The sequence below is a fragment of the Drosophila takahashii genome, chromosome X (genome assembly GCF_030179915.1).
Source record: "Drosophila takahashii strain IR98-3 E-12201 chromosome X, DtakHiC1v2, whole genome shotgun sequence".
Lineage (NCBI taxonomy): Eukaryota > Metazoa > Arthropoda > Insecta > Diptera > Drosophilidae > Drosophila > Drosophila takahashii.
Window position 1 is genome coordinate 11246187 of NC_091683.1, and position 22784 is coordinate 11268970.

General features: G+C 37.5%; 2 protein-coding genes across 41 annotated transcripts in view; one reads left to right on the top strand and one right to left on the bottom strand.

Annotated features, from left to right (window-relative positions):
* The window catches only part of Pdfr (Pigment-dispersing factor receptor), a 30376-nt gene extending 25005 nt beyond the window's left edge, over positions 1 to 5371 (bottom strand). The window contains exons 1-2 of one of the 5 annotated variants that reach the window (XM_070218331.1): positions 5297 to 5371; positions 2453 to 2658 (exon numbers count right to left, since the gene is read on the bottom strand). The gene's annotated coding sequence lies outside the window, so the exon portion shown is untranslated. The other 4 variants (XM_070218332.1, XM_070218333.1, XM_070218334.1 and 1 more) reach the window with 4 other exon arrangements.
* Positions 5372 to 14056: 8685 nt separating this feature from the next.
* trol (terribly reduced optic lobes) overlaps positions 14057 to 22784 on the top strand; it is an 83202-nt gene continuing 74474 nt past the window's right edge. For all 36 annotated transcript variants that reach the window (XM_070218447.1, XM_070218418.1, XM_070218421.1 and 33 more), the window contains exons 1-2: positions 14057 to 14099; positions 14641 to 14949. In XM_070218447.1, the coding sequence (XP_070074548.1) occupies positions 14806 to 14949 (144 nt within the window). In that variant the 5' untranslated portion in view covers positions 14057 to 14099; positions 14641 to 14805. The remainder of the gene's footprint in view (positions 14100 to 14640; positions 14950 to 22784) is intronic.

The following is a 22784-nucleotide window of genomic DNA, read 5'->3' on the forward strand; positions in this document are numbered from 1 at the left end:
TAAGGATAATTTTTCTGAGTTCTGTTTAAATATTTTAGGGGCACTTTTGTAATTTATTGATAAGATTTCGGCTCTTTAATAAATAGAGAAAAAAATTGTATAATTTAATTAGATTTACCTAGAATGTTTATTTTTCCCTCAATAATTTTGAACGTTGCTGTATGAGGGGCTTATGGCTCAGACGAAACGACAAGCTCTTATAATTAGATGAAGGGCCCTTAACATGGTTCCATTTTCGCCTACTCTGGGCCACTGTCCACCTGCCGGGGCTTTACTGTGCCCCATTTAATTGCGGCTGAAACTCGCTCTCCGAAATAGACACATTTTGTTTACGCTTGGCTCTTTTGTTTAGACACTTGCTCGCAAAATCGCAAACTCGCAGCTGATAAACAACATTTTCGGCGCTGGCACTATTTGCACATTACGCATACGCCACCGAGACCTGTGCATCCGAGCTCCATGCCCAAAAATCATCCTACATCCAAAATACAGAATCCAAAACACAAAATCCAATCCGGAATTCGCCTTTGCATCCGCAATTCAAACATTTTATTTGTGCTTCGACACATTCCGCACTTGTTCCCCTCGACAAAAAGCATTTGACACAGTTCGAGCGAAGGAACTTTTGTTATGCGAAAGGCGGGGGAAAATGGGCGAAACACTTGACAAGCGAAGGAAAAGGTTTTCGGCCATGCCGTTGCACTGCGAAAATCTCAGCAACATAAATACAGAACAATAAAGGATTTAAAAAGGTGTAAGATCAATTTAAGATCAATCAAACTTAAAAAGTAAAATAATTATTAATTAATATATTTTCTGCACTTTCAATATTAAATGAAAAGTTTACAATTTTCAAATTTAAATTGGGTAAAATAAATGAAAGCAAACAATTTAATAATTTAACTTGATGAATAAACCTGCCTATGGCTTAAACTTTATTAATTTATTATTGAAAACCGCAACAAAATTGTAATAACGAAATTATAAATCAAGTTCGCAAATAGTTCGTTATGCGATTTAGTTGGCCGAGGTTGGGGCAAAGGTGCTTCAGCAACTTTTCCTGCGGCTTATAAGTTTAATATAGTAGATATGGTGGCCCTGGGAAGTTGGCCCCAAGAAAAGGACCTAAACTGAGTTTAATTGACTCAACAATTTGGAAACTTTTGCCCCGCCCCTTTTTTCGAAGTGCAACCGAAACGGTGAAGCGGTGAAACGGTGAAGTGGACAGATGTGGTCGAGATGGGATTGCACTTTCGCAAGTGGCACAATTTGATTACAAGAACGTTTAAGTTGGCCGCAGAATGCTGGTTCCGATAATGAGGTGGGCAGGTTGCAGGTAGCCAGATGCAACATGGATTCTGACTCTCTGGCGGGGATTCGCCACCTCAATTTTCCCAGTTCATTAGAGAGCGAGTCAAGGACATTTAAAGTCTCCTCCACGGCACACAAAAACACTTCACGCGGCACTTTGGACAATGCTAACGAGCTCTCCCACATCGTCCTCATATGTATGTACTATATGGCAGTGCACACTCTTGAAATATAAATACTAAATGTCGTTTTCTCCTTCTTCGTGTGTAAAGTGAAAGGATGCAAGGAATGCATCTCCAAGTTTTCGTTTTTTTTTTTTTTGGGAAAATGTGCAAATGGAGTGGCGGACAGCTTGTTTATCATACAATAAAGAAGTTATACGCAAAATGATGACATGTGTAAACATTTGAACCGCAAATGATTCGATTTGATTTGGTTTGGATGTGTCGGAACGAAGAGACTGGGTTCATAAATATTTATCCCAGAATAAGTGCGGCAGATGCGAGTGCATACTTTCCATTTGCGCAACTCATTTGCAGACTGCGCAACAAGTTCGAAAATAGTTGCGGAAAATGATTAAACAGGAAAAATAAATTTAAAAGAATTAATTAAAAAAATTAAAGTTCAACATAGTTTTGAACTGCAACTTTTCAACAAATAATTTTGCTAATAAACCAAACATGATATAAATAAAGCTAATTCAATCAAGAGTTCATTTGCACGGAACAAAGTTAAATTAAATTAATTAAACTGGAAATAATTTAAGCTGGTTGTTAGAAAAGCAAATAGTTTTCGGATCTTTAGCTTTTTGAGTTGCTTCAACTAAGAGTAAATATCCCAATTTATTCCTGAATAAATTCGGCTCAATAGGATGTAAATTTTGAAAGCGAGTCCAAGGCAATAAATAAATAAATTACTGTAACTCCCACCGCTAACTGATATGATAATTTTCCACAATTATATCGTTTGGCTTTGTGATTTCGTAATGAAGCCGTTTGGCCAAGATTAAAGCAAACAATCCGGCCAAATAATAAATAAATACAAAAAAGGCGGGCAAACAACGCACAAATAGAAGAAGTTTTTATCACCAAAATGGTATTTAACCCGCTAAAAGTTTGTTTGTTAACCAATTAACACTCACCCGCCGGTTTTGCTGCTGCTACTGCTGCTGGTGCTTCTTTATTTCTGTTGTTTTGGATTCCGGAATTGCTTCAAATATTTGTTTTTTTGTTTCTTTCGATTTTCAAGCGTTTTTCGGCGTTTTAACTCTGTTTTTTTTTTTGTTTTTTTGCTTTGCAAAACTCGCGTTGAAAACACAGCAACAAAAAATTTGTGTGGGAGGTTGAACTTGAAAAACGTTTTCGAAAGCGGGTTGAAATTATTATTGGGAATTTGCCTCTGCTAATTTTTGCTGGAAAAGCGAAACGAACGCCACGAGTGCCGAAGCCGTTATGACAGAATCTGGCTAGCTGCCGAGTAACTTATCCTTAGCGGAAAAGCGGAAAAAGCCGAGCGGAAAAGCCATTGCCCGAATGCCACTCGGTTTTCGCTTTTCGCATTTCGGCCATTTTACACACTGTGTTACTGTGACTGTGCTGTGCACAAACTGCACTGCTGTGAACTGTTGGGAAAATCGGAAAATCTCTCGCTCTTTCCTCTCATTTTTGTTGTTGTTTTTTTGGATTGCAAGTTTCACTGTTGTTTGTTTGCCTGTTTGTTTACTGTTTACTGCTGCTTCTGCCGCTTCTCCATAGACGTAAAATAAAAGTGAAAATAAATTTCCGTTGCCGGCAACAAACACACAAACACACTTTCAAAATAGCTATGAAAATAACTACACAAAAAAAAAACGAACAGGAAACACAGCAACTAAAACAAAGACTGGGACACATTTAGACCATTAACACGTATTTCTTAAAAATAAGTTAAACAATTGCATTTCTAAAAAAAGAATCAGTGGTTGAGCTGGCTATGAAATACAAATACAAAAGAGAGTCTGGGTTATTGTTGATAAAAAAAATGTTTAAATTAATTAACTAAAATATACTGATACAAAAAAAAATTACTACATATTTAAAAAAAATTGTATTTATTTTAAGAACAAATAAGCCGATAAATTAATCCACGTTTTTTATGATTTACTTTCATAAACTAATAAATACGTATATTTAATTACTTCCTGATGACTGAATTTTAAAATAGCTACTTCACAGTTTTCATACATTTTGATCTATTTTGGTTGGCAATGAATTTTGAATTCCCTTGACAGTCGTTCACCGGACAATTTCTGCTCCGTAATGATGATTGACGTGGCAAACAAGCCGGGAGGATGGATGAAAGTGTGTGACAACGAATGATGGATGCCCTGAAAAGGATTTATGGTGCTCAGGGTGCTGCGAATGGGATTTATTAGGCGCCAAAATGTAGGCAACACTTGCCAGTTGGCCCGAAGAAGTAGGCAACACTTGATGGGCTGACCTACAGTTGCGTTCAAGATATTAGGAAAAATAAATTAAAAATGAATTTGCAATTTTAAATGAAAATATTAGTTAGAAATATGTTAATAAAAATAAAATTAAATTAAGAAGTTTATATATGATTAAAAAAAAACACACTTATAAAAAAATCTTTTAAATGTAATCTTTTAGTGACTAATTTTTCGCCCTCCATCATTTTCTATCTACGGTGTCCTAAAGGTGAATCCTCACCTGCTGACGGGCAGATGAGGCCTTGAGTTATTGCGCCGGAGATTGCAACGACGATTGTTGCTGCATCTGCATCTGCAGCTGCAACATGCAACTGATGTTTCTCGGCGAAGGAGCACGTGACCACCTAAGTGGGAAGGAGTATGGGAACTCGCTATATATAGGCATATGTGCGACTCGAATTGCTGTCACAAGCAAAAATGGGATGTGGGATATGGGATGGCGCCCACGTCAACGCACGGCAGCGGCAACTGTTGCAGGCACCACAGCAACATCAACAGCAACAGCGACAGTAGCAACAGCAACAGCAACAGCAACGACGTCAACATTGGCCTAGTCACGTTTTGATTCGTTTCTCATTCGTTTATTCTCGCTCCTTTCATTTCGTATCATTTGGTTTGTTTTGACTTTGTTCATTTGCCCGCCGAAAGTTCGAAAAAAGTGGGGTATACTTGACAATATGACTGTAGCGTTTGGATGACATTAATCAATAAAATACAAGAATACAAATATAACAAGGAAAAATGTGCGATTTAAAATCATTTGAAAATAAGTCTGAGAGTATGCTACAATATATTTTAAAAGGTTTTAATCGATAATCTTTTCATAGATAATTTTAAGAATTTAAGTTTATAAGTTTATAAAGTTTTTAAAGTGATATAAACGTAGAAATGATACTAATTACTATACCTATGGTATTTTACAGGGTATTCGCTCCACGACTCCTGCCACTGGAGCTCTAATACTTGCTTTTCAATTTGAACTGGACAAACGAAAAGAAGAACAAAAAAAGTTGGAGGAAAGTTGTAGGAGAAGTGTGCCAGCATCGGCCTGCAGTGTTTAATTATAGTCACTGACTAGCGGGATGAAAAACTGACTGACAGACTGACTTACTGACCCATTTTGCATGTAATGCGGTCAAATGGCCCGCTTGTGCTCCCCACGTTCATAAATCAAATGCCGCCCCTCGCACAGATTCTCGCATTTGAACACTGTTGTTTGTTTGGACCAAACAAAAAATCTGCAGAATTCATAAATCAGGTAAAAGCACTCAGCCAAGGGCTCACAGATGTGTTTGTTTACCGGGCCTAGTTAAAGTTTATTTCCGAGATCGTAAATAAGAAAAGGTGTGTGTGTAGGCAAGTGTACTTCTGGTTTATGAAAAGTTTTAGATGAGTATTTCAGATGAATATATATGGAGAATTGTCCCTGAACTTCGGCACCCATAATTCCGATTAGGCGTCTAATCTTTGCTGTTCGTTTGTTTGTTTGAACTAAACTATAATCTTGTTCCAGCGATTCTGGAAACGGAATTCGATTTAGCACGTCCGACGATCAGGCGGCGTTGACAGGCGACCGGCAACTGGGGGCGAAATCGAAACTGCAACTTAGCTCAAGTATCAGCTATATGCCATTCTATAAGCTATAGGCTATATGCAGTCATAATGAGGCAGCGAAAAAAAAAAAGCAGAGTATATCGTCAAAGGCGGGAAACATAAGGAAATTGAAGAACAGAGCAACAAGTAAGTGGAAAGGGGAAACAATGCTAATGAGAACAAAAGATGCAACAAAGGGGGAATTTAAAACAACAGCGGCAACACCTGAAAGTGCAATATAAATTTAAATGTGCAACAGCATTACCGGGAGAGAAAAATGTAAATGCAACACGAAGGCATCGGCAAACAGTTTGTATTTATGTTGATTTATTTTCAGGAATCAGGAGAGCAACACCTGTAAGTGAAATATGCTACAGAAGAGCCTGGAGCAACACTTAAGTATGCAGCATTTGGAGACAACATTTTAAAACAACTAAACCCAAAAAGAAACTTGATATGAAACGATGATCAATTTGATATTATGTGGTATCAATTTAGAGAGAGAGAGAATTCGGTAAAATTATATATGTGATAATAAAAGATAATGCGAATAAATACCACAAATTTACCATGCACATATCGATTTGATCTTGATTGTATGTAGCAATTGTAGTAAAAAATCCAGCGACACCTGCAACTCAAAAATATTTGAACAAAAAAGCTGTGGCAAAAAGCCTCAACAACATTTTGACAGCAAAAATGGTAAACCACTTGCAACACCCGGGGGAAAGACAACAGTAATTGGTTCTATGACTAACCAATTTGGAGCTGAAACATAAGCCGCACAAAAAATGCATAAAACCGACACAAAGCCACCGCAAAAGCACAGTATCAAATATATACATACATATTTATATTAAAGGGGGGCAAAAAGAATAGCATTGCGACTATGCAATCGTAATCGCAACTGCAACTTGTCTCCTCCAGAATTCCGCTGAATGTAGGGGCATAAATTACGGCAAATGAGAAAAGCGAATAAGTAAAAATTAAATAAACATCAGGAGAAGCGTAGAAATGTCAAAGGAAAATTGCCGCAAATCTAGGTGATGGGAGAGAGCTCAACTTGAAAGTACCCTATAAATATTTTAAAACTAAGTGGTAGTTTGAATATTATTTTTTTAATAGTCTGATTAAATTTTAAAGATTTTCGTTAGACCTCTATTAACTTTTTAAATTTGAAACGAAATGAGGTGACCTAATAGCGATTTCGCGTAATTTTCGTAATCTTGGTGATGGATTTTGTTCCTTTTGGAGAACAGTTAAGACTCAATGGCAAATGGAAGTGTGGGGTGGTGTAGGGTGGAAAATAGAGGTGGCTACATAAAAACAAAAGGCAAAAGCGCAGCTGATGACATCCGCCCACTTTCTTCACTTTCTCCGCCCCTTTCGACCCCCTTGCACTCCCCCTCACTCGACTGGAAAACTAAAGTAACTTTTTGTTGTTATTTTGAATGGAGCAAAACGCTTGCGTGCATTAAAATAATCAGAATCTCTTGTCTTTCTCTGGCCTGTCAACGCAGTTATCATCTTCATCGCACACTGCAAGAAAATAAAAATGGTAATAATATTTTTAAAAAAATATTCTAAATAAATTTACAAATTTACCTTCTAAGCGATCCGTGATCATTTACTTTATTTATTCCCATTTGTTTTCCATTTTGCCAGTCCAAAAGTGCATTTTTTCTCTGATTTCTTTTCATTACTAAGCGGATGCGATTTATTTCGACTCTTTTTCGCAGAGCTTTATGCAGATTTTAATTTTTAAGTGCCACTCGTCGTCACCTGTACGAGTGGATTTTTCAGGGAGATTTTCACCGGGTGAAATGGGGAAAATGGGGAAATTGCTGCAGGTGGTAAAATGCCCCTATTTCGGTTCCCTGCGTTTTGTTTGCCTTGAATGCTTCCCTTTTGTCCATTTGAAAAGGAAAGCAAAAGGAAGAAATAACGAAAATAAGAGAAAATATCAAGCAAAAGAAAAACTTGTGCAAATGAAGCGTTAAATTGACTGAGTGCTGAAGGAAAAGCAGGAAGAGAAGGGAAAATTCGTCTTGCATCTAGATTGGCAAAAGGAAACTTGGTGTTGAAGTTCCCATTGACGTCTTTAATTGATCGAAAGATTTGAATGCTAAGTGCAATTATTTTGTATTTGAAAAAAAAAAACATTATCAGAATATAGCAAAGTATGTATTCATTGTTTTGACATCTGTCGGGGCCATCTGCTCATTTCGCTTAAAGAAATTCGATCATATTTAATGATAAAAACTCCGTTTTTCTCAACCCCTTGTCGATTCCTCAGTTCAGGGCAATTTGCGCAATTTTTATGCTTCACGAGTGTTCACTTCTTTGAGGTACCCATCTTTTCGGATATTCAAGAGGGTATTTGCGTTGCTAAGATGATTGGGTTATGGAACGCAAAATATTTAACTTAAGAAGAAATAACATAAAATGAAATACCCAAGTAGGTAAACATGTCTTAATAGATTCATTTATTTTGTATTTTTAAAAAATTAATTTTTCGTATTTTTTACTGATATTTACAAAAATACTTAAAATTTCACTTGGTTTCTTTTAAAGCTTATCGCTCAATTTGCATTAATTTGATTTTTAAATTTTGTCCAGGGTATCAAAAATACTTTGTATTTGCATAAATCTCTTCCCCTTTTAGATTTCAGACATGCAGGCCATATATATTTTTTATGACTGTCAGTTGTGCCGCGTTTGGCAACAAAATTTGTTTAAACAAAGCGCCGGCAGGGAGAAAAATCAATTTTTTATTGCCCAGTTGCTGTTGCTTTAGTTTGCTGCTGCGTTGGTTTTGTTTAGACTTTATCCAAATTTATTAGCAGGCAGCGAGAAAAGCGCTTTTCTTTAGCATTTTATTACTGCCTTTGGCCCAAGCAGTTGACAAGTCTCAAAGTTTTCACACAGAAAATTTTGTTTTTATAATTTGAAATTTTAAAAATACAGAACTTTTCTTTCAATAAAAACAACATTTATTTTAAAAATTTTACAATAATAATGCATTTTTTTTTTATTTCTAAATAAAGTAATGTGTAAAAATATAAATTTGTTCAGTGCTATAGAACAATACCAAAGTGGGTTGTATTGTGGATTGGGGGCGTGGCCCAGGTGCCCAGTGCACAAGAATCTATTTGCCTTTTGATTGCCTTTTAATTACTGAGCAGCAAATAAACATAAACAATGGCGTTTAGCGAAAAATAGGAGATCTGTATTTAGACGGCGAAAAAAGGCGAAGAGCACATGTACATATAAAACGAAACGAAAACAGAACCCAAAAATATTAATGATTAAGCTCAGCTAGCAATCTGAAAAAAAGAGCAACGGCCTTCTTTGTCTTTCTGCCGGCTGCTTATCTCATTTTCTACACTTTTTATCTTTTATTTTCCAGTGGGCTTTTGGGAGTCGTAGGTCGTTTGACAATAGCTTCGAAAATTTTGCTGAGGCTGGGGGAATTAATTAAAGTCCATTGAAATGTTTTAAATCGGAGTTATTTATTTGGTCGAACACAATTGTTTGACTTTATATGGGTACTTTTTAAGTTGGGAAAATGACAATGGGGAAATTAATATAATTAATTGTATTAATTCCATGATATGATTGAATCAAAAACGTATTTCGGTTCCAATGAACATCATTGATTTTGCACACTTGTCTATTGTAATTGAAAATTGGCGAAAATTTTGTTTTCCCAAAATCAACCGGAAAGTGTTATGGATTTAATTATTATTTTGTTATCTGTTCAAAAACATATGCCTTTTTGGTGTAGGACCATTTTTGGCCAAGTTACAGCAAAAAAACAAACAGAAAAAAATTAAAATTTTTACCAAAAACCCAGATCCTAATTTTTCAAAATTTAATTCGTTTTTTGTCCATAACAATGAAAATATTGATCGAAATATGGATTGTCATACGTTTCTGAACTCGTTCCTAAATTTCCTATCGATTCGCATTTAAATCTAGGCATTTTATTTTTTTTTAATTTTTCGTAAAAAATCATGAGGTACCTCCTTATAAAAAAATTGAAAATTGGCGAAAATTTGATATTTCCAAGATCCCCCGGAAAGTGTCATGGATTTATTTATTGTTTTGTTATCTGTTCAAAACAGTATGTATTTTTGGCGTACGACCATTTTTGGCCAAGTTACAGGAAAAAAACCAACAGGAAAAAATTCAAATTTTTGTCTCGTTGTGGGGGGGTACCCCACAACAAAATTCTAGACCCGCCACTGAATCTGGAAAATAAGTCTAAAATTAAAATGAACTTAAATATACTTTTCCAAAATGGGAGACCCCGAATTGAAAACTAAACAATCTTTTTTCTGAATAGACCTTACCCCCAACCACAATTAACATTTTTGTGTTATCTGCAAATCCTCCCTTGGCTTTTAACTTTCGCCGCTGACATTTGGCAGTTTTGCGCCGCCTTCCACAGCTACCAAATTCGCACAGAAGGAGGTCAATTTAATTAATGTGAAATGCGAAATGAAACGAAATTAAATTTCAATGCCGCAATATACCTTTGGATGCGTATTGATGAGCGTTTAGTGGGCAAGAGGGGACTCAAAAGCCGGCACGCTGGCCTTAATTAAGCTAAAAGCCCTGGCCAAAGGTCTTGCCAAAATAAAAATAGGAGTAAAAAATGTAAGAAAGCCAGCTGAACAATTAGCAAACGCTTTAGCAGCACAACAGAACGAGTCCTTTTCCCTAAGAGCACACACATACAGTTTCCCCGACAATTGCACAACAATCGGGATGGGAAAATTCGTGGGAAAGGGGGGAAGGGGGCTATGTCAACGGCTTTTCCCCCATTTTTACACCGAAGGTTGAAGCTTCTCCTTATGCAAACTGCACTTTTCCAACTTGTTACCCGCCACTTGTTGGGTTTTCCGAAGGGGGAAAAACGTACTGTTCCTGGGGTTTCCACGTAACCGACTTTCCTTGAAATTGGTTTAAGTACATCTTCGTCTGTCAATTTGGAGAACCGGAACCTTGCTGATTGGAAAAGATAGCTCTAGACATTTGCCCTAGAACTTGGCCTGTATGTCAGCTGCAGGTGAATTTTATACTCGTAAAAGTAGAAAAATGAAAAGAAATTATGCTTTCATAGTTCTGACTCATATGATTCCAGGTAAAGCATCAAATCTTTTTCTATATAAGCAGAACAATTTTCTTTGGGACGCATGCATATATTTGAAAAGTTAGCTAAATTCCAATGCCAAAATTGAAATCTTTAAATTAATTTAGAAAATGGCATTTCACATAATTTTTCTTGCGTCAGAGCAATAAAATACATTAAGAGCTGCGTGACTACTCAAATGATTATCACTTTTACGTGAGGTTGACTCTTAGCTAGTGATTTATCACTAGCAATTGAAGGAATTAAATTGCTGCCTAGCCCACTTGTCGTATGAGTAATATTTTGGTCTTCATTTTTCGTTAAAAGTGTAGTTCAAAATTTTATAAATACGTCTTCGATAAAATAAGAAAATGATTTCTTTAAAACCTATTTGTTTTTCTATTTTCTTGGTAATTCAGCGCTAACAGTGTCCTATAATTTTCCTGGTTATTTGCCCGTTAATATTTCACTTTACTATTCGTATTTTATTATTAATGGCCTTGCAGACAATTTTTTTTTCTATTTTTGCCTGAAGTATACGTGCAATAAAAATAGACTTAATTTTTAATTATTCACTGCAACAATTAGTTTTCAATTACAAAATGACGCCCAACCGAAATGCACTCCCCCTTTTACCAAACTTTTTACGTATGCAAAAGGCCAACAAGTTGCCAATGCGAAACACGTGACTTGGCCAGAAAGAGGGGGAGGCAAATATTTAGCGTACAACTCGGTAACGGAAACCAAAAAAGTGCTCGGAAAATGTAGAAGTGAGCGCTGAAATGAGGGGTGGAAATGGGACAGAAGAGTACACATCCTTGTCAAAGGGATAAATGATAACATGGCCCTTGAGTTTATTATTATGCTCTTCAGAAGTAATGTGCTTATGTGGATTATCTTTATACGTATGTTTTGAAGAATTTAGCTTGGAAAAAGGAAATAATTTTTTAAAGAAAATTTGTACATGTTATAATAATATTTTACTTATGAGAATTTTAATTAAAAATCAATCAATTGCGTAGGGTAATGTTGTTACAAGATTCGATTGCAGCAAAAACTACAAAATATTTTGCAGTGCTTTAATCTATTTGTACTCATTTTTTAATGGCTGTTAGGACACTAATTATGATTGAATACCATCGTCTGTGCTTTGAAGTCGCCAATTAATCTATAAATAAATAAGTATAAGCTTCGTTCCCTCCTTACCTTGTATACCCTTTCTATAAAGAATCGGACTTTTTTGGTTCAAAAATTTGCAAAAACATATATTTCTACTTATAATTCAAATTAAAGATTACAAAATAATATATTAATGAAAACTCTTTTAAAAAGCTTATAAACAACATTTTTTGGCTTGGCTAAAAGCTCTTTTGCAATGGCATTCAAACTGTAGGCAGCTTTTCAAAGTGGCTAACAGAATGGAATATTCACCACACAACTGTGGTGTGTTTGACAAATTTAAAACGATGTTGTTGGGGTTTTTCACACCGCAAGTAACGGATAACCTTTGTATGTATATGTATGTAATCTTATAGAGTTCAGATTGATAATTATAATTATGTATAATTGTTTCAGAATTTGTTCTAGTTCCGAGCAGCACATTGCGATCCCTTATCGACACCTTTTGACTTCCCAAAAATATTTATATGAGCTTAAAAGTGCACACATGTCCGAATATTAACTGAATTTAGCACTCGAAAAAATATGTGATGATAAAGTTGATAGTAATTCGAATGCTTTACAATAAAAAATAATTAATTGCGGAATTACTCGTCATTTTTGGATCATAATACTGAAAATATTGAACTTCACTATTTTATTGTTTGATATGCTAAAATATTTCTTATTTAATTCATTTTAATTTAATTTAGGACATCATTTTCTCCAAGTGTAGCCAGTTCATTGTCATTATTTTATTTGGCGTAATTGACATATTTCCATGTGTATTTTTAGAGCCTTTTGTTATCAGCCAACGGAAGCTGAGGCAATTTACGGGGCGCCACAAATTAAATATTTTACATTAGAGTGCCGATGGAAGGGCAAAAAGGGGGTTGGCAGGGGGGTGGAGGGGTGCCTAGACCCTTGGGAATAGCACAATTATTTCGGGAGTGGGGGCTCTAGAAAGTCGCAACGTGTCCATTGGTCCACCATATGGGGCGTTGGCATCCAAGTCCGGCAATTCATCCACACGCATGCGTCGTTTTCGGATGTCATTTGGGTCAGGCGCCAATGGGAAGCCGTCTTTTTGGGGGTGGCGGTGGGGGGCGATGTGGGCTGAAGGTCACGGTCTGTGGCAGGTGTAGCGTAGCCCATGACCTATGACCATTTGACAACTGACTTAACCGCGAACGCTGCCAAAGCCTCCAATCTCTAAATACCTAAATCACTGCGTTGAGTATCCAAAAATTACTTAAAAGAATTATTTATTCCCCATTTTGTATCCTATACGTATGCTATAAACACACAGAAATTTACCATTAAATGTGCTTTCATCAAACGAGAATTGTGTTAACTAAATAATGCATTCAAATCATGACCAAAATAATATTATGACCAATAAAGATCTAAGTATTGTGCTGCAAAAATTAAACGCAATGTAAACTTGCAGACGATTTTGGCCGGATGACCACACTTTTAAGATGATGTTATATGTACCGGCTGCACCTGGTTTTTGCCTATTCTTGGTGCATGCACTTTCTGCATTCCGAGAAAAACCTATAAAACACAAATATTCTGGGGTGCAGAAAGTAAAAAGTTATAAATTTAGCATTTTCATCAATTTGTTTTTAGAGTTCTCAAACGCATTTTAAATGAAATATTGGATTTATTTTTTACAACATTTTTTTAATTTTTAATAATTGTTTTAAACACGAGAACTTTAGAAAGTCTCTTAATTTTTTTCGAGTGTCGAATGCACAGAACATCAAGAAAAGTGCGAAGTAAGCGCTACTTTTCGTGGGAGTGAGAGGGATAATTTGCAAACCGGCTGCCGCAGCAACAACAAAAGGTGAAAAGAGAGCAAGGAGCAACGGTTTTCACTTGTTTATCAGTTGACCCACACACAGAGAGAGAGGGGGACAGGGGCGGGACTTGATTAAACATTTTTCAAGGGGCTTACATTTTAGGTAATAAATTAAACCCAATTAATATTTACTTTATTCTGTTTTAAATGCTAGCTTGCCCCCTTTGCCCGCCTCTACGTCCCAGGCAGAAGCAGAAAGGATAAGGAGGCCAAGAGGAGAGAGAGAGCAGGCGCGGCGAACTCTGCGTAAGCGGACACCCACGCATGCGATAGGGCGGCGGGGGAGAGAGAGGGCGAAGGCGAGGAGAGAGTGCAGCGAATCGACGCAACAGGCTTGCATCGGGCCATTAAGCGCCGTTATAACAATAACAAGAGCACGCAAAACGCTTCGGCCGCCGCCTCGTGTTCGCTGGCCGGCCCTCGTGCGTCTTCGGCTGGCGACGCCGACGCCGGCAGAGCAGGGGCAGCGCTGGGAATGGCAGCCACGGTTCTTAGACATTCAGACATTAGGTTGCGCGCCATCGTTCCAGGCGGTCGCACATTCCACGGTTGTCGCCTTGTTTCTGAGTGCCTCTGACTCTCTTTGTGGAGCGTTGTTATTTTTTTTGAGTGCCCCCCAGTGCCGGAATCCAAAAAAGAATCCTTTAAAAGTATCCTGGTGAAAACGGTGCCTCGAGGATAACAGTCAAACCTTTGCTCCTTTTTCTTTTACCACTGTGATCCGAACAAGGAACCCACACTCCTTCGAAAGAATAGTGATACGCGCGTGTGAAAATCGAGTGGCACCCCGATCAAGAAAAAAAGAGGGGGAAAACTACGAGTGAAAACAAAGATCTCAGGGGATCTTTCAGCCTTTTCGGAGGAACTTCTGAGACTGGAAGGTTTCGGGTTTTTTTTTCGAGCATTTCGTTTCGCCAAAGTCAACACTTTTTGCTGGTATCGGGAAACGTGTCCCGTTTCTGTGCTCTCCACCAAACTGTTTCCCCCTTTTTTAGTGCACCGAGAAAAAACACCTCCTTAGGAATAGAATCCAACTTATTATTGAGTAAGATCTAATGTCCAATTTGGGGGCTTTTTTTCTCCGTGCAGTGCCATAGCCGTAACAACAACCTGCCAACCGCTTAAAACCAAACTCAAATACGAACCGAAACTGCCTTCACACACACAAGTACCTAAACCAAATCTAAATAGCTGCCAAAAGAAACCAAAAATTCCAGAGACGTCGTAGCATCCGTTCCCCGGAAGAAGAAGAAGATGGGATCGCCGGGATCCCAAGCGCCCGCGATCGCGATCGGGATCAGTAACGGGCGGAGAGGTCACACGGGGTCGCTGCTCCTGCGCCTCCTTCTCGTGGCCTTCGTCCTCAACGCCTGCCACGTACCCCCGACCAATGCCAAGGTGAGTTTCACTAGTATTACGATATCTGATATTCGCGAAATTAGGGAACTCGAGCTGCGTCCGTTTCGCTTTCATTATCGCATGCTTTGCATTGATTAAGGCGGTTCCGGAGGTCTTGGAACCTTGATCGGGGGCTATAAAACGGATACTAAAACTATCAAAGATAAAAGTTCAAACTATGTATACTGATAGCTGCTTGAAATTGACCAAAAATCGATAAAGCTTTGCGTTTCGCTACAAGCTATATAATTTAATTTATCAGTTTGGCTTTTTAAAGGTAAACACATTTGTCTCGTTTGTTTCTGTTACAAAGAGATTTCCTACAAACGTTAATCACATAAAACCGAACAATAAAACTTAGTTTAGATTTAATCTTTCATTTAATTCAAAACAACCTAAATATATCCTATGCTAAATAACCATTTCACTTACTATCAGCCGTTTCACTTCCATTTTGGGATCTCTAACCCAACGATCTCTCATTTCGGATGACACAACTCGGGGCCCCTCGACGAACTTGAACTATTTTACATGACACACATATTATTTTCCCAATGGAAAGAGAAAAACAAAACGAACTTGGTGATTAGCATAAAAATATATATTGATGCCCTGAGGGTATTTTAAGTGGATTTGAAAATAGTTTCCCCGCCTCTTCCCCAAATGGCTGTAAAATTAGGAAGTGCTATGTATTCGAAATTCAAACGCTCTGTTAAGGACCGGACTTCGAGTTGACCAGAGGCCAAAAAAATAAAATGATCAGGTCATCTACGGGGGTTATCACAGTCTCGAAAAAACAGACGCCGACTTTATTTCTTTTTTTTCCAAAATCGAAACGACTTTTTAGCTGCGGCTTTTGAATGATGCGATTGTGTTCGGCTGTCTTTGCCAATTATTATGAGAAGTCGATTGTTCCAGTTCTAAATTCTATCTATATGCAGGGTTTCGGTCGGTGTGCGTATAAATGTATATGTTTTTCCACCATAATGAGCGGCGATGATAGGGCGTTATCAGCGAGTGTTAATGACATGTTGCCCACAGACGTTGTCTTGCAATGAAATAATTTCTTAAATTAACATTTCAAATCACCGAATCCATGTGTATATGTATAAGGAGGTCCGATTTTCGATGGACAGTAGGTGCTCTACTCCATTTTGTCGACTGTTGTTTTGATTCGATTTGTTTTGCTGCAGCGCTCACACTTTTTATCACATCGGAAGTTGCGTAAATGAGGCCAAATTCGAACATGTGTATGTACATTGTATGGTGTTCGTGGGGCTTATCGGTGGGACCCACACTTCCAAGAAGGAACCACTGCAAATCGGTCTGTAATTGAGGTCACTGCTGCACTGCAGCTCGATAACGCCATCCTTCATCTTCCATCCTCCGCTTTTGCCCATCCGGCGTATGCGTATTGTTGGCCATTGGAAATTGCGCATACGATCAGGTGGCCCGGCAACTTGAGGTGCCAGATATTGTTTATCTTGGGTTTTATCCGTTCTAGATTGATAGCCGTACTTCCTGAAGAGCTAAAAATATTACTAATCAGTAATTGTTATACTATTTCAACGTCATTGGCTGGTAGTACATTATGTCATCATAGTTTCTGCCTTACGAATGTATTACATTTTTAATTTAAAATATAACATATCCTCTTAAAACTAAATGCACTTAAAGTTTGCAATAAGTAATGAAAGAAATGTGCAACTATGCAATTGGCTTCGGAATTACACCATTTATTTAAGAGCTGAAATGTGAAACTTTTTCCATATGGCATCTCTTTTGTTTGATCTGATCTTCGCCTGGCAACTGAATTGAGTTGTTTACATCAACAGATACAAATGCAGATGGGTCCCCATTCGATGGCCCTTTTCCGGCCTTACAAGGGTATGCCTTTCCCCCCTTTATGATCTTTTGGCTTATATCGCTCATCATATACCCCCGAGATATATCCCCCGATATCTGTCAAACAAACTGTCAAAATATTTGCATCATCAACGGCAACTGCAAAGCAAACAAGAAGGAAAATTAAAGCACCAAAACCCCGACAAAAACCAAAAAAAAAAACGGCAGGCAGGCCAACAGATGAGAAAAATATTCATTTCGCAGCTTTTTTTTCCAACTTGGCCATATCGTTTTGGTTTCTTTTTCAGCTTTTGGGATTATGTTTTCTTTGTTTTTCTTTGGGTTTCTGTGTAAAGATGCGTTCGTTGGCACATTCCCTTCGGTTCGTTCTCCTTGTTTTGTGTTTTCTTGCTGTTTTCGTGTCTTCACGGTTTCTGTTTCGATTGTTTGTTTGTGCAACATATGGACACAAGATGTTGGACCCTCGATCACACATGTGACCGGCTGCCTATATATCAGCCAATCTGGCTTTATTGGATCACTGAGAAAATGGCCTACAAGATGGAATATTAATGCTTGAACTTATTATACCAATATGTTTGCAATTTTATGACATATTATATTTATACGATTTTTAGCTTTATAAATAATATTTTTAAAAATATTGTATAATTATTAAATATCCTAAAGCTTTTCTCCCTGTGCACCCGTACGTTCGCATAGCGATCACATGCAATTTTCAGTGGAAGAGTCATGCGAGCATTTGTTTAAATATTACACTGAGGCTGCCTAACGCTCACTCGTGCTCCCCCTTTTTCCACCCACTTGAGCTCAAGTTCAGACATTGACCAAGGGGCGGGGACTCGATAAGGGGGCGGGGCCGCGGAGCAGGGACAACTGGCACACTTAAAACTGTTTATACTTATACAAACGAGATGTGCGAGGTGCGAGTGAAGTGTCTGGTGTCTCGCTTTTAACTTCCTATTGCTATTTCTAGTCTTTCAGTACTATACCTATAATGCTGATTGGCGATATCGCCGAGTGTTAACTTTGTCAAATTGGCATGCCAGAAGAGAGTGAAGGAAGGCTTCCATTACCATTAGTCATTGGGGCAACCGAATGTGACCTGGTCGGGATTCTCGGATTCTCGGATTCTCAGATTCCCAGACTCGACGGTTCGCTTCTGCGGATCCGGAATCTATTTTCCCTGGCTGACGTATGCATTTTTGTAAGGAAAAAAAACGAAAACTGGGCGGAATCGGGGAATCAATTGGGGAGATCTTGGCTATGAGGCAAGCATTTATAAATAGATGGCGACAAGATACCAGAGACGAAAGTTTCTAATTCGAGGCGGGGCAGGAAAGTTAGGAGTTGCAAGTGGGCAAATCGAGTAATACCCTTAAATGCAACTCGCAATTATCATTCAAAAATTACAAATGATTTTTAAACGAACATTCATTGATATTAGAATAGAAACAATGCTCGCAAGTAGATTTAATTACATATTTTCAGCAAATGTAAAAAGCTAAGAAAGCATTAATAATTGAAAACCAAAACCCTTTCTGTCCCTTTTGGCTTTTTACACGTGAAGCTCGTGTTCTTTGGAGTTCATTCCACCCTCGATGATTTAAAATTATTGCACGTCAAAATTATGGTTAAATATTAAGGTGAACAGTGAATGCACTCAGCTATTTGCCTCATAGACTAAACATTGAAAACTAACTCCCAAGTGTAGGGTAAACCAATTTCTCAGCCTGACTTTTCATTTCTCACTTTGTAGCCCCAACCAACTTTTGTAATTTAATATTTGCATGGCGCGTCTGTGGGGGCACAAATATACTATATACTCTATATATGTATATATAAATATATGTAGAGTAAGTCCCCGGCATATGAATAATTATTGTTGAACTATTGCATTGCGTAAATGTTGAAAATAGAAAAAGGCAACGAGAAAAAAAACATCACCCAACACCCATTAACAGCATTTCTTGGGATGGGGAAATTCCTAAACTGTCGCAATTTGCCTTCTGAGTTATTGCAAAATGCAGGAGGCAGTGTGGGTGGACTATATATGCATATATATATATATATTTATATATCCATTGTGTCATCATCCCAATCTCTCTCAACAAAAGACATAGAAAAAGTCAAGCAACATTTTACGCGCAAATGACGCCATTAAAATGTGTTCGAAAATTGCATTTAAATTTTCTATTTATGCGAAAAGGCGATAATAAAGCTTAGGAAATTGTTTGCCAAGAATCAAAGATGATGATCCCATCGCAAAACTTAGTATGCAAGGCGATCGGCTTTTTTTTGGGTAGGTCTCATTCCAAATTCAAGGCGTCGCAGGGCCCATCGATAAAGGTGATTTAAGCTATAGGGGTTCTAAGATTGTTCGACTTTGATTTAGATTACCCATCAAAATAAATAGTTATACAAACGAGGCAAAGGATGCAAGTGTTTTTTTTTATTACATTGTATGACAGTGATTATAATATACCGATCACGTTGAAATTTACAATATACCTTATATATTTAGGGATAGGTTCTTATATTTATTTTATTCAAATCTTAATAGTAATATTATTTTCTTTTTTAAAAACGTTAAAAGCGATAAACGAACATCTCTTGCCATTTGAAAGTCGCTGATTGATAAATAGAGAGAGATACAAATTTCCTAAGAAGATACAAAACTGGTTTAAACTCCAGGGGCAAATTAATGAGTGAAATTTATTTGAATTCGGAGTCGAACGATGGATGGGGATGGGCCTAATCAGCGGAAATGCTTGGGGCGATTTTTCAATTGACGAAATTGACTGCCAATTACAGATCGATCGGGCTGGCAGCTTCTTCCATGGCGTCCTAATCGTTAATCATAATCAGAGCGGCGGATATTGGGAGGGGCTCCAAAAAAAAAATATTTAAAAATGGAAATATTGACTATGCGGGTGACATCAGCTTCTGTTCGACAATCGACTCCATTAATCTTAAACGCTTTTTTATTTCGGGGGAAATTAAAAAATGCCTGCACAGCATCGCCGCAGATCGCGATCGAGATATACATATATCCATGTGGCGTCTCCCCAATTTCGATGCCAATGGAGTTGCATCATCATCATCATCATCGGCGTCAAGATTCGGAGCATGACGAAGTCGCGCGGAAAAATTAAGAGAAATAAAAAGGAGGCACCCATTTCAATGGAAATCCACATCATTTCAATTTGTATTAATTGCTGCTCAAGCCTAAATGGCGAAATAAATTCAACAATCAATTTTTAAATAGCCCCCAGTGGCTCTCAAACCGCGCCGGAGCTCGAGCCAATTAATTAGTAAACAAAGCATAAAAGCAGCAATCAAACAAGCCAAAAAATGATGCATAATTATGCAAATTTGTTAATTTGCCATTGCCTTACGCGACTTGCATATATTTATGCTTTAATAAGCTCGCAAACACTTTGATTTTCAACTCGATTTGATTCGATTCGATTTTGGGATCCATTTGAATCTCTGGCATTTTGGATACGTTTGTCATGGCCGACTATTAAAAATTAGTTAAGCTTGATTTTGTATTGTTCACAAATCGGTAGTTTTTAAAGAATATTCTTTAGGAAATTACTGTAAACCTAAATTTATGGAAGCAAACAAAACAATTCAATAACAGAGATAAGCAATTAAATTAATAACGGATTTGACATAATTAAATAAAATACTATACAAACATTAATTAATCATTCGAAGACAGCAATTAAATAAATAGCTTTGCAGTATACAAATTAAAGATTAAAGCAGCCAATGATAAAAGAGATCGATGAAGGAATCGTCGATCCTACGCATTAATTATTAAGAAATTGGGTTCTACAGAAATTATAGACTACCTTATTAAAGAACGGAAATGTTTTATACATTTAGCATAATCTAAGAAGGTCGAGCTCAGCGATTATTTCGATAACGATACAATGCAAATAATCGCTCGTTTCAAACACCATAAACATTCAAAGAAACTCTTTAGCACCATAAATTAATTAAAGATTACGAAAAGATGAACGAAACCGATGCGATTTTAATCGATCTTTAAGATAGTTTCGATAACCAATTTCCCTGCTAATATTCGATCAAAACACCATAAACAATTTAAGTGTGTTCGCACTTCGAGGTGCCAACTACTGGGCCGCATAAAATATTTATATATTTTTTCGGCGTGTCAGCTACTTTATTGATATTTCATCGGAGAACAAAGGCGCAGAGTTTTCAGCTAATTGCCGCCAAAAGGGGCGAATGGAGCAGTCAATTAAAGAAAAATGTTACCCATACAAAGTCGCCTATGTAAGCCACGGGTATATCTGGAAGAAACCCCAGACCGGCCAGATAAGATATAGCGTTCACATACATAGGTGGCATAGTTTTCGATGCTCATGTTGTTGCCAAGTTGATAAGGTGTCAACTGACTGATAGTGAGACCAGGTTACGGGATCGGATCGGGAATGGAATACATATATCTATATGTATATATGGACTTAATATAAAGTGGCTGTCAAACTGCCAGCACTCGTGTGCTGATGAATCTTAATTTAATGCATATGCGGCTGACATTTGCATGACCAAAATCGTGTGAGATCGTCACTAAGACCAAACTGGTTTTTCGATTATTTTTTTTTTTCGTTGACTTTGCCCGCAGAAGCTGCCACAGTTTATGATTATTTTATTTGTGGCCAGAACTAGTTGCCTTATCAACGCCATTAGCAAGACCTTTTTTTTTTGGGTCCAATATCGAAGACTTAAAACTGACTAAGCTCACAAATATTTTGGGTGTTGGGTGTGGGCTATATTTATGTATGAGTACCTAAATATTTCCCTACGAGCCCATCAGATTCCATTACCCTCCGATTCAGTTTTCTGTTTGCCAGCAAAACGGTGTCCAGTGCAGAAATGTCTTGTATTTTTGTGCCCAGCTCAGCGATTTCATTAGCGCAAGTTCATTAGCTTCTGTGGAGCGTGTTGGGTATCTAGGTGATCAGCTGATATTCCCTGGCCCAACCAGACTACACAAATCGGATTTTATTTCAGCCATGTGCCATGCTAAAAAGTAGGCGAAAGTTCTACGGAATTTGGGGAACTGATAATAAGCGATCGGAACTCAAGTTTCTTGTGAATGAATATGTGTATAAGGTGTTACTAAATTATAATTATAATTTGTATTGATTTCATATATATATTTAAAGGGTACTAATTGTATGACAAATCCCTAAGTTAAATTATATTTTTCCACTTATTAAGAAATAGGAATCATTCATTTTCCAATGACTAATTATATGACAAATCTGGATGTGGATTAGCTACACAACTCTCTGTATAGAAATCCTTTGTTTGCAAAACGGAAACGAGTTCCCCGATCATCAGCAGCATAATTATCGCGATTATCCGCTATTATTGATTTATGAATTAATAATTCAATTAACAAACCCCCTTCTCTGTCTATTTTTCAGGTATGTGACGATTTCAACGAATTTGCAAACCAAAATCTATTTCCATTTGACTCGGTTCGATTTGATTCGATTCGAGATTCAAATGCGAAGAGGCAAACAGACAGCTTGACGCTGGGGAGCCGCCCCTATATATTCCCCATATCCCCTGATCCAGCGATTTCTGGCGATCACTAAATGAGCCCCATTAGCTGTCAAAAGACAAATATTTGTCGCTGTCACCGGCCAACAACAACGTTGACTCTTGACCAAAAGCCAAACTTGATTTATTTCCTGTTTCTGTGTGTGTGTTGCTCTTATTGAAATGAAACGTGCCGCCAAAAAAGAAAAAAAAACATAGAAATAGCCCAAAAGAAAACAAAAAACCAACTATATAAACTTCAGACAGCAACGATTTCTTTTTTGTTTTTTTTTGGCCTGAAACAGTAAAAAAATCAACAACTTGACCTTGGAGCTCCAAGCCGACATCCCACAGACATTGGTCACAATTTTTAGGGAACAAGA